General features: G+C 64.0%; 1 protein-coding gene across 2 annotated transcripts in view; it reads right to left on the minus strand.

Annotated features, from left to right (window-relative positions):
• Wnt7b (Wnt family member 7B) overlaps positions 1–15,776 on the minus strand; it is a 44,397-nt gene that overhangs the window by 18,545 nt on the left and 10,076 nt on the right. For both annotated transcript variants that reach the window (XM_046429746.2, XM_046429745.2), the window contains exon 2: positions 4,675–4,901. In XM_046429746.2, coding sequence (XP_046285702.1) covers positions 4,675–4,901 — 227 coding nt within the window. The remainder of the gene's footprint in view (positions 1–4,674; positions 4,902–15,776) is intronic.

The raw sequence follows: 15,776 nt of genomic DNA on the forward strand, positions 1-15,776 counted from the left end.
GACACTGGGACCCAGCAAGCACTGCGTCCCCCTGCCAGCAGCCCAAGCTCCCAGGGCACTCTAGGCACAGCCCTGGTCCGGCATGCAGCAGGTGCTCAATGCATGCTGAATGACAACAGGGCTATGAAGGGAGCTATCCCCGCACCCCTGCCCTGACTGTCCTCAGGAAGCAGACGACCTCTACCTCAGACTGCCCCACCCCATTCTAGAAGACTCCCCTGGGAAGACACTGTCAGGCCTGGATTCAAATGTCCCCTCTGTCCTGACAGGTGACTTGGGGCTACTCCTGTCCCCTCTGAGAGCAGTGTCACCCAGCAAATCTCAAGTGAGGCACACTGAAGATTTTCTAGAAGTCACACTAAGAGCTGGGGAAATAGCAGGTGAACTTAATTGGATAATATTTTATTTGGCAACATATTAAATGCTTTCACCCCAACACACGGTCACATGGGATCAATAGTGCGGTTGTGCAGTTTTACGTGCCGTCAGGGTGTGCGTCTCCAGCGCCCACCACGTCTCGCCCACGGCTTGCACCAAGTACCAGCGCCCCTCCATCAGAGAGGCTGGAGGCCACCTGAGGAGACGGCAGCCTGTCCTTCCTGGAGATAGTGCCACCGCTCCCCTGGTCTGCAAAGCCCCACAGGGTCGTACGAGAATGCGTCCCAGAGCCAGCCCTCTCTAGCCCAGGGCCCCTCGCATCTCAGTCACTCCAAGATGTGTCCATCTGCCCCCGTGTCGCCCAGTGCCCGAGGCCTTCCCTGAGCCTGGCTGCTGTGGCCCTGGGCTCGGGGCCCCAGCAGGCCTTGGGAAGCCTCCCGAGCGGAGTCACCCCGGAGCCAGCAGGAGTGGAAGAGCTGCACCCGGCCCGAGGCCGCTCACGTGAGCCCGGATTAGGGCGGCCCTATGCCTGGTCATGTCTGAGGCCGGCACATGACGGGTAGGACTCCCTGTTCCCTGGCAGCCGTGAAGCTGGGGGCTGCACGCAGTCAGGGCCAGGCCTGGGCTCATGGGTCCTGGGGGCTCAGCTCAGAGGGGCTGGAGGGCCCGGGGGGACCTACTCAGGCCAGGTGCTCAGCGCTGCCCTGCCCCCTCCTCCAGCCCCAGGCCTCCCAGTGCCCATGGCCCTCAAAGGTCCTGTAGTTCCAGGGAAATCCGTCAACTTCCAGGCCTCCCAGCCTCAGCACATGCCCCGTCCCTGGAGCCTGTCCCAGGGTTCCCCTCGGCGTCACTCCCTCCAGGAAGCCCTGGTGAGAACCCAACTTGACCATGCTGCCCACTAGACTGCCTTTCCAGGTGCCCTGGGGACCCAAGTCTGACGGACGCCCCTGGAATACAGGTACCCTCACTGTGCTCCTCCCCACCGCACAGAACACGGCTGCACTGGGACCCATCCTCCCCAGGCTCAGTCCCAGTCAACGGAAGAGACACTGGCGGGCGCTCGGGCCACAAGCTTTCGGCAGGAAACGGGATGGAGGCTGCCAGGGGAGACCGAGTCAGTGGACGAGGCCTGGCATGGGCCTCGACCTCCTGAGAACAGCGATGCACACCACAGGACCCCAGGGCAAGGCCAGTGCCAGGTGGTCATGTGAAGGCCTGTCCACGGCGTGGTGAGCCCCGCACCAGCAACCCCTCCCACCAGTGGAAGGTGGGGGCTCCCACAGGGGTGGACTGACTTTCAGGGGGTTTCCTGTGTGCACTCAAGAGTCAGGCCTGGCCCAAGGTCACAGCAAGGCCTGAGAGGGCTATCCCCCTCTTGGGGCCAATCATTAATTGGCACCGCTTGGGTAGCTGCCCCCACAAGTGCCCCGGCTGCCTGCCAGCTCCTGTCCTGGCTCCTGTCCGTGCCCAGCACCCAGCACACCTCTGACGTGGGCCATCCTATGCCTAGCCACTGGCTGCTCGTGACTCCCGGGAGCCGAGCCCTGGGACGAGAAGGTGCCCGGTCAGGAGGTGACACAGGGCCCGGCAGGATTCCTGCCATGGACCTCAGCCCCCTGGGCCTGCAGCCAGAGCCCTCCTGGCTGAGCCTGGGCCTTCGTCCCGGGGGAAGCCAGGAGCTCACTCCTGGGCTGAGCTGGCCCGGGCCAAGGCTATGGGGATGAAGCCGCAGGATGTGAGAGGATCCAGCAAAGGTGAAAAGGTGACCAGGGTCACCAGTCACAAAAAGGCAGAGCAGAGCAGGGGCCTCCCAGGCCAGGTGGAGAAGTGGGAAGCCTGGCCTGCTCAGGGGGTACTGAGAAGCCACACGGCTGGGCCAAGGGTGAGGTCTGGGAGGGAGCCACTCAGACCCCAGGCTCAGGAGCTAACTTTATCCTAGGACAACAGGGAGCTACTGCAGGCTCTGGAGGAAGGTAGCAACCTGGCACAGCTTTTGATTGACGGGGGGCTAATGCCAAGGAGGGGTGGACCAGAGAAGCAGGCCCAGCAGTGGCCATGGGGCAGAGCGCAGGTTGGATAGCAGAAGTGACAACAGGTTCCTGCTGTGAAGGAGGAGTCAGGTGGGCGAGAGGCTGGGCCTGGCAGGCTTAATCAGCGGGCAGCGAGATGCTGAGTCGCACAGCCAGAGGTCCCCATGGGTCAGTGGGACTTGGATTCACAGGGAAGACTGAGTCAGTGGAGAGACGGGCCAGGTGCGCCTGGAGGTGGGTCTCCCCCAGCCAGGGCTGAGGCCAAGGAGGAGGAGTCGGGGAGACTGAAGAGGCCCAGGCCGGGGAGCTAGGCCCCGCCCAGACAAGGGAGAGGGGCTGGGAGCACTGGTGGGGGAGAAGGGAGCTGGGAGGGAGGGCCACCCACTGAGCCACTCGGCCACACTCGCCTGCAGCTCGTGGAGGTGGGAGGGGCGTCCTGGGTTGGCTCTCGGGAGCATTCCTGGGTGGGGACCCGGGAAGGGACCACCATGCCAGTCACACCTGGGCCCAGGGGCACTCGGGTGCAAGCGGCTCACGTGGCTGCCCTGTCTCGAAGGAAGGGTGGCTTTGATAGGCTGGCTCCAGCCCCTCCTGTGGGTCTCCGCTCCTGTTGGCCTCAAGACCACTCCCCAAGAAGGAGCAGGGGGCCACTCAGCAAAGGTGACCTGGGTGGCACCACAGTGTTCTCCACGGGGGTGGGCAGCTGTGGGGGCCAGCGTCACTGCTGCAGGACAGTGCAGAAGTCCACAGGAGAGGCTCAGGGTGACCACTGTGTCCCTCGCCCCTCTGTCCCAGGTGTCAAATGCAGTCCAAGCTCCCACCCCAGTCCCAAGGCTCAGGATAGTGTCCATGTCATCGTGAACACGATGGGGCACCGAGGATGACCAGAAGGGGTGGCAGACACCTGGTCCACCCCAGCTCTGCCTGGTGCAGACCAAGGACAGCAGGACCCCACCACCGGCCTCAGCCTGCCCAGGTGTGGGCGGGGGGCTCGGGGCTGCAGGCCAGGCAGGAAGGGGACCGCCAGCATGGCTCAGCGGGCACTGTGCGGACGCCCTCCCCCTCCCCAGCTGGCACGGGGGGAGCAGCACTTGGGTGGCAGAGCCCTAGGGAGGGGGTGGTGCCATCCTCCTGGCTGCGCCAGGTGCCACCCACAGGCTGCTCACCGCAAAGGGGCCCCGGGGCTTTCCCCTGTGCCACCCGTTTCCACGCTGGCGCTCCCCGCCCGGCAGGGCCTGCTCTGGCCTGGGTCCCGGCAGCTGCAGCCCCGATCGTGGCCAGGCTCTCAGCCTCCGGGGTGAGGAGCAGGCCGGGCACCCGCCACAGCCCACGCCTCCCAGATCTGACCCTCGCAGGGCAGGTCAGATCACTAACCCCTCTCTCCTGCAGCCAGCTTCAGTTTATTGAGCACCACCTGCATGCAATCACTGGGAGAAGCACCAGGGACCCAGGAGGGCCTGCTGGCTTGGAGTTCCCGTCACCAAGGAGGCGAGAGCGCGGGGTGAGGTGGCCAAGGCCACACAGCTGGGCTCAAACCCAGTCGGGCTCCGAGGTCCCTTTTTCCTGCAGCCACTCTCTGGGCCCTCGGGTGGGCTCCCCTCGGGCTCCCCTCCCTCCCCTGCGTCTCCCTATCTGAGAAACGGGCACCGTGAAGCCTGCCACCAGGGCTGTGGGCCAGGAAGGGGCCTTGGGGACCCACGGAAAGTGCGACAGCAGAGGCCCGTCACTCTGACTTCCACGATCCGGGACTGCCTGCTGTCACCACACCAGAGGCCTGCCCCTGCCCAGCCAGCGCCACCCCTGCTCTGCCATGGCTGCCCTCCGCCCAAGCCAGAGCACCCCCAGCCCCCCACAACCTCACACAGAAAACTACATCACCCCCGTTTTCCGAAGCACAGAGAGACAAGGGGCCCGCCAGGCTGGGCCCGCACACAGCAGGACACCTGCCCACTTGGGAAGTGCAGGCCCCACCTTCCCGCTCCTCCCTGTCCTCACCTCACCCCCAGGAGCGCCCTGGCGCACAGCCTGGCCCCATGAGGCCGCCCCGGCCCCAGACACAGTGTGTCCCAGGGACAGTCCAGGTCTGGGTCCTCCTGGTGCCCCCCACCAAGCCAGGAGAAGGCCTCAGGGAGAGGACGCCAGAGCACTGGTCAGTGGGAGGCGTGAGCAGATAGCACCATGGGGCCTGGCCTGGCCTGCAGTGTGCCGTGGGTGACTGCCCCCTTCCCCTGGCCCAAGGACCAGCCGCGGGCCCCAGGCTCCTTACCTACTCGGAGCTCTTGTCCAAAGACGGTCTTCTCACCAAGGGCGGAGCAGTTCCAGCGCCCAAAGCGGAACTGGTACTGGCACTCATTGATGCCCATCTGCGCCCCCTCCCCGATCACAATGATGGCATCGGGCCGGCTCTGGCAGATGGCGCGCTGCCGCGGGGCCAAGCCGGGAATCTTGTTGCAGATGATGTTGGCTCCCAGGGCCACGACGGACGACAGTGCTCTGTGGAGGCAAGGGGGAGACGGAGGCCGTGAGGCCGGGGACAGGGCACCCGCCTCCCCACCCGGCCTCCGCTCAGCCTGGCGGTGAGTCTTCACCAAGCACCTCCCACGTGCCAAGTCCTGCCCAGCAGTGAGCAGCAGGTCCCTGCCCTCGAGGGCCACTTGCCACAGCACCACGCCCAGGCCCTCCCGGCTCCAGATTGCAGGAACCACAGAATCACAGCCCCTCGACATGCAGACACCGGGACCCCCGACCCTGCAGGTCAGAGACCCTCACTCCTGGGACTCCATGGCCCCCGCTCAGCACATCTGCCCGGCCCCCAAGCCGCAGCGCTGCCTCTGCGCCACCATCCACCCACTCACTCCCTCTCGCACCCCGTGGGCCGCCAGGCCGGCTGCTGGGCAGACCCACTCACAGGCCACCAGCACCAGCCCACAGGTGACCTCGGGAGGGCAGCCCAAGCCTGGTTTCCACAGCCTCTAAGACACCCGTCCCCAGCACCACACAGGCTCAGACGAGCGCAGGAGGAAGCTGCCCCCAGGAGGGCCACCGAAGCCTCTGGGTGACCAGCTGCTCCGGGCAGAAACAGAGGGCAGTGAACTGAGCACCTACTATGTGCTGGTCCCTCGGGGCGCCCCTTGCCCCCCGGGGGCACCTGGGTGATGAACCTCCTGGCAGCCCCGGCAGGAAGCCTCTTGCCAGTCCCTGTCCACTTGGGGTGTCAGCAAGTTTGTTTGTTTAATGAGGTGAAGTCACATAACGTAGAACTGACCATCTCAGTGCAGCATCCCCTGTGTTCAGGACGCGCAGGGTGTCCCCCTGCCCCCCGCCCGTCCATCACGCCAAGAGGAAGCTCCGTGCCCCTCGGCCGTCCCTCCCTGCTCCTGCCTGGCCCTGGCGGGTCCCATGGCTGCCTGTCACCGTGGAAACACAACACGGCCCTTTTGTGAGGGCTCCTCCACGGAGCACCCTGCTTTGAAACTCCCTCCACACCGCGGCCCTCGGCCCTGTTTCATACTTTTTTAAGGCTGAATACTATTCCGAGGCACAGGGGCCAAGTCCCATCCGTCTGTTCCCCTAAAGGGACTCGGTGATTTCCACCGCGGCGTGGGGCGCGGCTGCGGCCGGAGCAGGTTCCCTCTGGGCTCCTGTTTTCCGCCTCCCTGGCAGGTGCCTAGGAGCGGAGCTGCTGGACTGTGTGGTAATTCTTTCATCTTCTGGGGAGCTGCCAAACTGTTCTCCACAGCGGCTGGGCCGACTTTGGGTCTCAAGAAGGGCCGGACAGGCCAGGCGGGCTGCTTCCAAAACAGCAGGCCAGGCCTCCAGGGCGCGGCCCAGCGTGGGAGGGGGCCACCTCCAGGCCCGGTCCCCAGGGCCTGCCCGTTCTTGAGAGAAGAGCAGTGTTTTTCCAGGATACTGAGCACCAAGGCAGCTGGACGGTCCCCGTGTGGCCCGAGCCCCCAGCACGTGCTGCAGCCGAGCCCAGTGACACTCAATCCTCTGGCCCCGCCTGTCCGCCCCACCGGATAATCTGGCCAAGATCCCCCTGGGTCTCCCACGGGCACAATGGGCAGACACGCCCCAGGCTGGCGTAGAGGAAGGGCATCTGGACGGGTAGGGCTGGGAGCGGGCTGGAATCTGGGGAATTCAGCCCAAGGTAACCGTAGATCCTTGGAAACGGCCGAGAGATGGATGGGAACCCAGCCGGGCACCAGCCGCCACCTTAAGTTGGAGCCACTCCAGGTCCTGGTTCTGGACCTAAAGGATGCTCTCGTTCCTCAGTTCTCCCCATAGGCTCAGGACACAAGCCCCCGCTGTCTGCTGGAGTCCAGCCAGGGGACCCTAAAGGACCCTGGGAGCAGCAGAGGACCATTGCAATGGCCCCAGCCCTGGTCTCCCTCCTCCAGACAGCACCCACGAGGACTCCAGCCGCACCCCATCTGATCAGGTCACCGCCCACCCTCGTTGCCCTTCACCTACAATCAGAGGCCCCAGGGTCTGGCCTCTGATGACCTCCCGCTGTCCCACCTCCCACCATGCTGTGTCTGCAGGGCCCTCTGCCTGGAGGCTGCCCCCCCCATCTGTCTGGAAATCCCCGCTTCCCTTCCAGAGCCAGGGACAGCCCCTCTGTGTCCAAACTCGGCCCTCGGCACTGAGGCCAGCAGCGACCCCTCAGTGCCTATGTCCAACCCAGCTCCTCAAGCAGAACAGGGCGAACCTGGCTGCATCCCGGTCTCAGCAGAGGCCCATGTGGGGTCCCCGAGCCTCTGTGGGGTGGGCAAGCACCCCACCAGTGAACAAGGGAGTCCCCAGAAGCTCACCAGAGGCAAATCAACAGCAAGAAGACAAACTCCCCAGTTTTAAAGGGGCCTTAGAGAGACGTTTCCTAAAAGGTCCACCAATGGCCAGCCAAGCACCTGAGAGTGACCAGCCACACTCATCATGAGGGAACTGCTGCCACCCTAGATAACAAGGGTCGGCGAGGACCTGGGGAAACTGGAGCCCTCCCAGACTGCAGGGAGAGCAGGAAACCCAGTGGCCTCGGCACACAGCAGTTTGGCAGAGAGTTAAAGTTAAACATCGAGTTACCCAGAAATTTTTCTTGTTGGCATAGAACCAAAAGAATTGAATGAAACAGGTGTTTAAACAAAGCCTTAGATATGAATGTTCGTGGTAGCACTATTCACAATTGCCAAGGAGTGAAAATAACCCAACTGCTCAATTACACATGATTGGGTAAACAGAATGTGGTATATCCATACAATGGAATATTATTTAGCCATAAAAAGGAAGGGAGCCCTTGGCACAGTGTGGAGGAAGCTTAACAAATGCCCAGAATAGGAAAATTGTAGAGACGAAGTGGAATGGTGGTTGCCAGGGCTGGGGGAAGAAAGACAGGGGAGTGACTACTTAGGAGGTGTGGAATTTCCATTTGAGGTGATGGAAAGTTCCTGAACCAGATAGAAGTGATGGTTGCATAGCATGGCAAAGCCCTAAGTCCCACTTAAGGTGGTTAAAGTGGTGATTTGATTTAATTTTTTTAAAGTTATTACAATACACGAGATTCCCACACCCTGAACGTAGGGCAGGATCCTGTGGGAGTGGAAATGTACTGCTCTGGGGTGTGTGGGTTGCTGGGACGTCCCCAGCGAGCCAGTGAGGGAGTTCAAGGTGCTGTGAAGACAGCAGGGTTGGAGCATAAACACTCAGATGTGGTTGATGATTCAGAAAATGTGGCAGAGTTGCTGGCTCTGTGCGGGGATTTTCCACTCGAGACACCAGGTCCCTGCCCTACAGGTGTGGAGACTGGCACTCAGAGAGGCCAGAGGAGCTGCCAGAGGCCACTGGCCAGGCTCTAACTGCGTCTGCTCCCAAACCTCAGGTGGAGGCCACTCTGGGCCGGGGCCGCACAGTCAGGGAATCCTGCAAGAGGCCTGCAGTAGGCCAAGCCTGGTTTTCCCCCGTCAAAATGCAGTCTGAGTCACCCTGAAATCTTCCAGGTCAATCATTCATTCATTCCAGGTTCCTGAACAGCCCCATTGCTGGCCTTCGAGGTCTGGTGCTGTCTGGGCCGGCCCCACACCTGCCCCATGACTGTCCAGGCCTGGCCAAGCCCTGCATGCCCAAGCCTCAGGGGAGGGGGCTTCAGGTGGGTCCTCTTAGCAAGCCCTGGGGTGGGACCTGGTGTTGAAATACACGGGAGGCGGAGAGTCCTGGGCTCACGGCGGGGGCGGGCACCCGCAGCTCCTGGCACCCTGGGCACGCTCCCCACAGGCGGGTCCAGGTTCCCCGTGGCAGGAAAGCCCTCCCTCTCCCAGCCCACAGCTGCCTCCCAGATGCCCGGGGCCAGGGGCGCGGGGAGGCCGAGCGGCCTGTGAGCACAGGCCGCTGGCAGGGCCTTCGCCTCTGTTGCTGACATTTTCCGTGGAAACTTGTGCTCCTGGCTCGTCCCTCATGCGCCTCCAGTCCCTTCACCTGCTCTGAGCAGGTGACGTGGAGCACATGGCATTCAGTGCCGGCCACTGTGAAGTGTGACCCACGTGGGCTGCTGCCACCCTCCAGGCCTGAGCCTGAGGACTCTTACCGACCGGCCTGCCTTGGTCACCAGTCCCCAGCCCCCCTCTGAGGACCAGAGTCCAGCTGCTCCGGTGGAACCAACACCTCCACCCCAATCCTGAGCCAGGGGCACCCACAGCAGCCCTGGCACCCACAATGGGTCCACCTCTGGACATCCCTCCCTCTGACCCAGGGGTCTCACTCCAGTGTCTGCAGGTACTTGGGGCTATGTCACCCACGTGCCCACCAACATACTCCCAGGGTGACCCCCTCCAGGTCACCCCTGGGGCAGCCATCCCCAACGTCTCTCCTAGAGCACCCTGTCCTGTCCTGGTCTCTGTGTGGGATGGCCCTGCTTCCTTCAGGAGAGAACCCTCCCCAAAATCTGCTTTAGCAGGTAGGAATCTAACCTAGATCTTCATGCTGCTGGTTTCGGGGATGTGAGTTGAGCGCCCACCGTGCTGGACTGAGCTCAGAGGCCGAGAACCATGAGTAACAGCCTGTCTGGGGTCAAGCCCCCAGAAGGACCCCAGGCCCAGGGCTCGCCCCAGAATGAGGAGGGGCTCAGGAGGTTCAGCTGCCTGCCCAGTGTCCCGGCAGACAGGAAGCAGGGTCGGAACCCACACCTCCTGTGGGGCCAGTCACGGTTTTGTCACCAGCCCTTCCTGTGACACACCCATGCCCTCAAGGACAGAGTGGGTCACTCGCCCACCTGGAGAGCCAGCCTCCCCTGTGTTCTGAAGGGGCAGAGGCTGCCTCTGGGGCTGGCTGGGTTGAGGCTGGGCTTCCCCAGCGGCTCCCGGGGAAGAAAGCCCCACGCGCACCAAGCCACCTGGGACGAGTCCGTGGCGACCCAAGTCACAGCCCTCAGGTGGGCCCTGCCCCGTGACTCCTCCCTGTCCTACGTGCCCCAGGGCCGTGTGTTGGGAGGAACTTTGGCCATCGTCATGGAGCAAATGAAGGACCAACAGGGAACGAAGTAGCTCAGCAGCTCAGCTCAGACGGGGGAGGGGGGCCCCACTGCCTGGGACAGTGGCCCGGCTCCCCTGGGTGCACCAGCAGGAGGAGGACTGGGCTGGGCTGCAGGCGGGTGTGGCTGTGGGCCGTCAGACACCCCTTCCCCACGGCATGTACCAACCGTCAAGGACAAACAGCTTCTGTCCCCATTTCACACATGGCTGAGAGTCACTATCCATGAGCCGCACTCCTCCAGGGACAGGTGCAGGTGACAGGGTGACGGGGTCAAGCCCCCAGAAGGACCCCAGGCCCAGGGCTGCAGCTGCACTGGCGCTGGGCGAACAGCATCTCCCACCCAGAGGGAGCCTCCAGCCGCCCAAAGCCTCAGGGCCTCGGAACTCTGGCTGTGGGCGTGACCTCCTGTCCCCAGGACGCACAGGTGCCAGGCCCCCCCACCTCAGGATCCCTTTTCTCCTACCAGTTCCCCCAAACAGACCCTCAAGTCACACCCCAGGGAGGGCAAGGAGGCCCTCTGTGGGGTGGCCTCCATCCCCCCTGGCTTCCCCACCTCTCTGGCTGGGCCCCGCTCCCTACGTGGGACCCAGAGGTCCGACTGCAGCCCCCTGCACCCCAGGTCTCTAGGTGGGAGCAGCCTCTCGGCGCCAGCAATCCACAGGACGCTGGGCACTCCCGGCAAGGATCCGGCACTTTCCAGAACCCAGCGGCGCCCTCCTGGGCCTAAAGGTCCCAGACCCTCTGCCAGACCCAGGGGGCCCACAGGGGGACCTGGGAGCACAGCTTCCCTTCCACAGGCTGCAGACATGCCCCTTGGGAATGTCACCCTGATTAGAAAGGGCCTCACCAGAGCCACCCCTCCCACCTGCCCCCCCCACCCCGACCTCTGCCGCACCAGAGACCCCGCCTGGCTGAGGCCCCCAGACGCCCCCATGAGCCGCTCCAGAGTGGCCAGCTTGGCCAGGGCGGGAGTGTCAGGCCATGAAGTCGGCCCTGTGCGGCCCTGTACCCCACGGCACCGAGATCCCAGCTCTGCCCCTTGGCCTGCGACCCTCTTCCTGGAACACCTGCCCTCCACCTGTTCCTTGCTGCAGGCCTCCAGCCGCCCAAAGCCTCTGGCCCCACCCTGAGGGCCATGCTCAGCCCCTCTGGCTTGCCCAAGGTCATCTGTCCCCCAAAGCCTGCATACTCCCCAGGGCAGGGGACCCCAATATTGCCCCCCACCTGGTCAGGCCCTAAGCTGGCCCTGGACTTGAACCCCTCCACGTGGGAAAGCTTGGGAGCCTCCTGGGAGTGGGGGACAGGCTGGGAGCCTCCCTGCCGCCCGGGCCCAGCCCCCCGCTGCCCAGCGGCCTCCCGCTGCCCAGCGGCCCCAGCTCCTCCAGCCCACACTTCTGGCCCGGGGCACTTTGTAATTCTTCCCTCTTGGGCATCCTCTGGCAAAATATGTGAAGAATGTTCTAATTATCTATGATCAGCCAGGGAGGCGGGCCTGGGTCCACTCATCCAGGAAGTAACTGGGCAAATACCCGGGAGGGTGGCGCCTGGCCCGCACACCGGCCCAAGCTGCTCCGCCGGCCTCTCCCACAGGTGGGCAGGGGTGGGCCAGAGTTTCCCCAGCCACCAATGGGCTTCAGGGGCTCTTCTCCGTCTCTGGAACCAGTGGGGTCCTGTGGGGCAGAGTGTGGGCAGGAGCTAGCAGGGCCTCAGTGTTCCTGTCTGTCAAATGGGGACAGGAGTATCTTCCAGGCCTGGGGTCACTCAGCAGACCCCTTGAGCCGCCCACCTCAGCCTGCCCTCATCTGGCCCACCACACCTGGCTGCCCCTCGCTTGCCACTGCCCGTTGCTAGGGGAAGCTGGTAGGGCACATCCCCACGCAGAGCCGGGGCCAGCAGGGTCCCCAGAGCCCACATGCATGGGCAGAGCAGGGAAGGGTAGGACAGGACTGGACAGAACTGGACACAGCAGGAACCAAGGACCGGCTCCCTGAGCCACTGTCCTTCCTCTGGTCCTCCTTGAGTCCACCTGTCCCCTTCCCTCTGTGGGCTCCCCCACCCCAGCTAAGTGAGGAGCATGGCCCGGGGCAGTTCCGCATCCCCAGGCCTCGGGCGCACCTCCGTGGGGCGGACCTCCCTGGGGCTGCTCTGAGCCTCAGTTTTTCTCATCTGAAAATCGGGGACAGGTAGCCTTCCCTCTCCTGGCCTGGACAGGAAACCTGGGGCCAGATGAGGCCCTGGAGGGAGGTCAGAGGCAGGTTGTAGGCGTGACCACAGCCAGCAGCTGGCCAGTTTGAGCTGTCCCCGACACAGGGCCTCCACCCGTGAGAGAGGAACAGGCCAAGGGCCTCCCTCCAGGGAAGTGTCCACTGGGGCTGCTGCAGTCTGGATGGTCCCCTCCTGTCCCACCCCTTTCCCACAGTGGCTCCTCAGGGTGGACCTCGCCAGCCTCAACTTACAGGGGAGGAAGCAGGAGAAGACAGGATGCCCAGGGGGCACCTGACCCAGGCAGAGCTGGGAGGGCCAGAGGCCACCGCCCCCAGGGCCAGCCGTCCCCCCCCACCCCACCGGGCCTCAGTGCCACCTACACAGTAGCGGGGTAGCTGAGGCTGAACCCAAAGGAGGGCCTCTCTGAGGGTGGGGTCTCCTGCCTCTCTGCCCTCGCTGGGCCTCAGCTTGCCCATCTGTCCAGGGGGAGCACAGCTCTGGCTCTGGGCGGGTCTCCTGCGGGAGCCCCTCCACCGTGGGTCTTGCCTTCTGCGATCTTTCCAGGCCACTGCTCTGCTCTGCTCGCTGCCCGCCGTGTTCCCGGGGAAGAGAGCGGAGCGTCCGCTGGCTCCCTCGCGCCCCCGGAGAGCGGCTGCCCTCCCACCCTCCCTGCATAGCTGGCATTCCTGGCCTGGCATCCCGGGACCCCAGCCTGGAGAGAAACCAGGCGGCCTGGGAGAAAGCAGGCAGCGAGCCGGGGTCCCCGGGCAGGGCTGGCTACTGGTCCCTGCCAGGAACGGCACAAGGAGTCCAGGGCTCAGGGCACAAGGGAGCAGGAGGGTCCACTCAGCCCACCCTGCTGAACCTGTGAACCTGGAGCCCCTCAGCCATGGTGACCCCAAACCTCAGACCCCGACCTCCGACCTCCGACCTCCCTCCGACACAGACCTCTACCTGCATGCAAGGTACATTGCGACACCTGGGTTCTGGCCCCAATGGGCCAGATTCTCACTCCTCTAGCTGGCGCCTCCTCCCCAAGAAGCCTGCCTGGGTCTCTCCTCAGTCCTGCCCCCCAGTGTGGTCATCTGTGCCAGGCCCCTGAGGAGGTCCCCAGGCCTGCCTTCAGAGACCCCCTACTCTAGGTTTCCCACAGCACAGATGGGGTCACCAGAGATGCCACAGCACTAGAGGTCACACAGCCAGCTGAGGCCCAAGTCCTCTGCCCTGGCCTTGGCCCTAATGAGCCAAATCTATTGGATGCAGGGCACCTTGAAGGCCTGGGCAGCCAGGGTGCCAACCCAAAACCTCAGGACAGACGGACAGGCGGGCAGGTGGGCGGACAGGTGGGAGGGAGCTGGCAGGCCCTGCTGGCCTGTGGCCAGCTAGGGAGTCTGGCTACTTGGTGGCTGGGCCAGTGCCTCAGACTTCCTGGCCACGGAAGGCTCTGAGCTGCTGGCTGGGGGCCGAGTCCTCCCGTGGTGGGCAGTGACCCTAGTTTTGCAGACTTCAAGGCAGGGGCCTTGGCTGCAGTCCTCCAAGGGCCCCTTCCACAAACAGACGGGGCCCGCCTCGTCCACACAGCGTCCAGGGAGGTGTGAGCCTGGGCCTGCGGCCAGCCCCATCTACACTCGGCTTCCACCAAAGCCGGTCACCCCTGGGCCAGCTTCCCACCACTCACCTCACCTTTTAAGGAACCCGCTGTCCTGGACTTCTCCCTCTGGGGCCTCCACAGTCTCCCCAACCGCTGCCTCAGCCCCATGAGTGAGGGGGAGTGCTCACTGGCCCCCTGCAGCCTGGCTGGGAGTTCGTCATTCCCATTTTACAAAGGAGGTTCAGAAAGGGACAGCTTCTTATCCAAGGCACACAGCAGCCTGGTAGTGGCATCAGAGCCAATAACAGAAGCAAGCCAAGGGGCCTTTCCCAGGTCCAGACCCTGCCTCCTCGGCTCCCACCCACTGTGGGGTCTCTACATGGCAGGCAGCATGGGGAGGGCAGGGGCGAGTTCTGAGCTCACCGTCAGACCTGGGTTCCGAAATGAAGAATGTGACGGAGGCAGCCTCCCCTCCAAAGCTGGTCCTCCGGTGGAGGCCAGACCACAGGGAGGACTTCCCTACAGTAGGGGTCATCACACTGCATGCTGCTGGCCCTGAAGAGGCTGGGAAGGAAGTACAGGGGCTGGGGGTGGGCCCGAGGCCTCCCCCCCACACGTCCAGGAGCTGCGGCCTGCCCGGCCACAGAGAACCCAGAGGGCAGGCTCTGAGAGAGGGGACAGGACAGAGCCCTCGTGGTCTCCTGCCCTCGGTCCAGAGCCCCTCTGGATGCTGACTGACAGCCACTGGCCTGGCCATCTCCGGAACCTTGTTCCTGGGCCCCCCACACCCTGCATCCCTGGGCACTGAGCTACTGCAGACGTGGGGCACGGCTGCAGGTGCCAGCCCCTGTCCAGTGCTCTCTGTGCCACCAGCCTGCCCAGCTAGCCCTGTGCATTGGTCCTGCCACCCAGGTGTCCTCCCTACACACCCTGCTGGGCCACCAGCACCTTGGCTTATTCCAGGGGCTGAGGCTCAGGAAGGTCACCCTGGGAAGTGGGGCAGGCCTGTCCTGGTGGTCCACCCCGCCCACTGGGGCAGTGACAGGCTCTCAGTCCACAGTGAGGCCAGCCCTCCCCACAGCCCACCCTGGGGCAGGGGAGATGGAGAAGATTCCATTTTGGGTCTAATTCCTTGGGAGGGGGCTGTCAGCAGACCCGGAAATTCCCAACCTGTGTGCCACCTGCTGGGCCAGCACGCTTGGGGCTTCTGTGGCCACCCTTCCTGGGGAGGGCTTCTGTGGCCACCCCTACCACGTAGACACAGGCTCTGTGTGATGAAGGATGGCTTAAGGCTGTCCTTCCGGACCCCACCTGGCCAGTCTCACTTGCCAGCGCTGGATGGCAGGACGTGGCGGGTGTGAAGAGCCGGTCAGAGCGGAGGGGCCCTGGGAGAGAACCTAGACCCCCCACCAGAGGTGGAGGCCCAGAGAAGAGGAAAGAAGCCTTCGCGATTGAGGACCTGGCTGCCCACAGCCACACACGCTGGCCAGTTCTAGCCAGTCTCTGAGATCCTGGGTCGGGGTCAAGGAAGAGAGGGACCCTGGACAGGAGGCCTGTCCTCCTCCTACCCACCGGGGAAGCTTCACCTCTGGTCCCCAGACCTCCAGAGAGCCTGTGAGGGGACTCAGTGACTCCCGGTCAGCAGATGCTTCTAACCGCCAGACTGTGGGCTTTCAGTCCCCCTGCAGCGTGACGGCAGTCAGAGCGCTACGGAGTCTGCTGGAGGCTGGAAACTACAGACAGAGGGGCAACATGAGCTTCAGAGCCCGACAGAGCCAGGGCCAGTCGGGACCACCTTCATGTGCGGTGCACCTGGCACTCTGACCTGACCCCTTCACTGTCTCACCTGCTGCCGTGGGTGGCCCTGTCCTAGATCCCCTTTGCTGACAGCCAGGGAGGAAACAGGTTCAACACAGACCCCAGGCAGCAGGCACACTCCTGTCCCCGGAGACAGACTTCCAGGAGCCTGAGTCCCCCAGAAGCCGGCTCCCTGCCCCTACTACCCAGGGCAGCTGGGCTTCCGTTCAGAGGGCTTTCTCATCGGTTCAGCA

This window comes from Marmota monax, unplaced genomic scaffold (assembly GCF_021218885.2).
Source record: "Marmota monax isolate L192 unplaced genomic scaffold, Marmota_monax_Labrador192_F-V1.1 WCK01_AAM20220418_F8-fsc00051, whole genome shotgun sequence".
Taxonomy (NCBI): Eukaryota; Metazoa; Chordata; class Mammalia; order Rodentia; family Sciuridae; genus Marmota; species Marmota monax.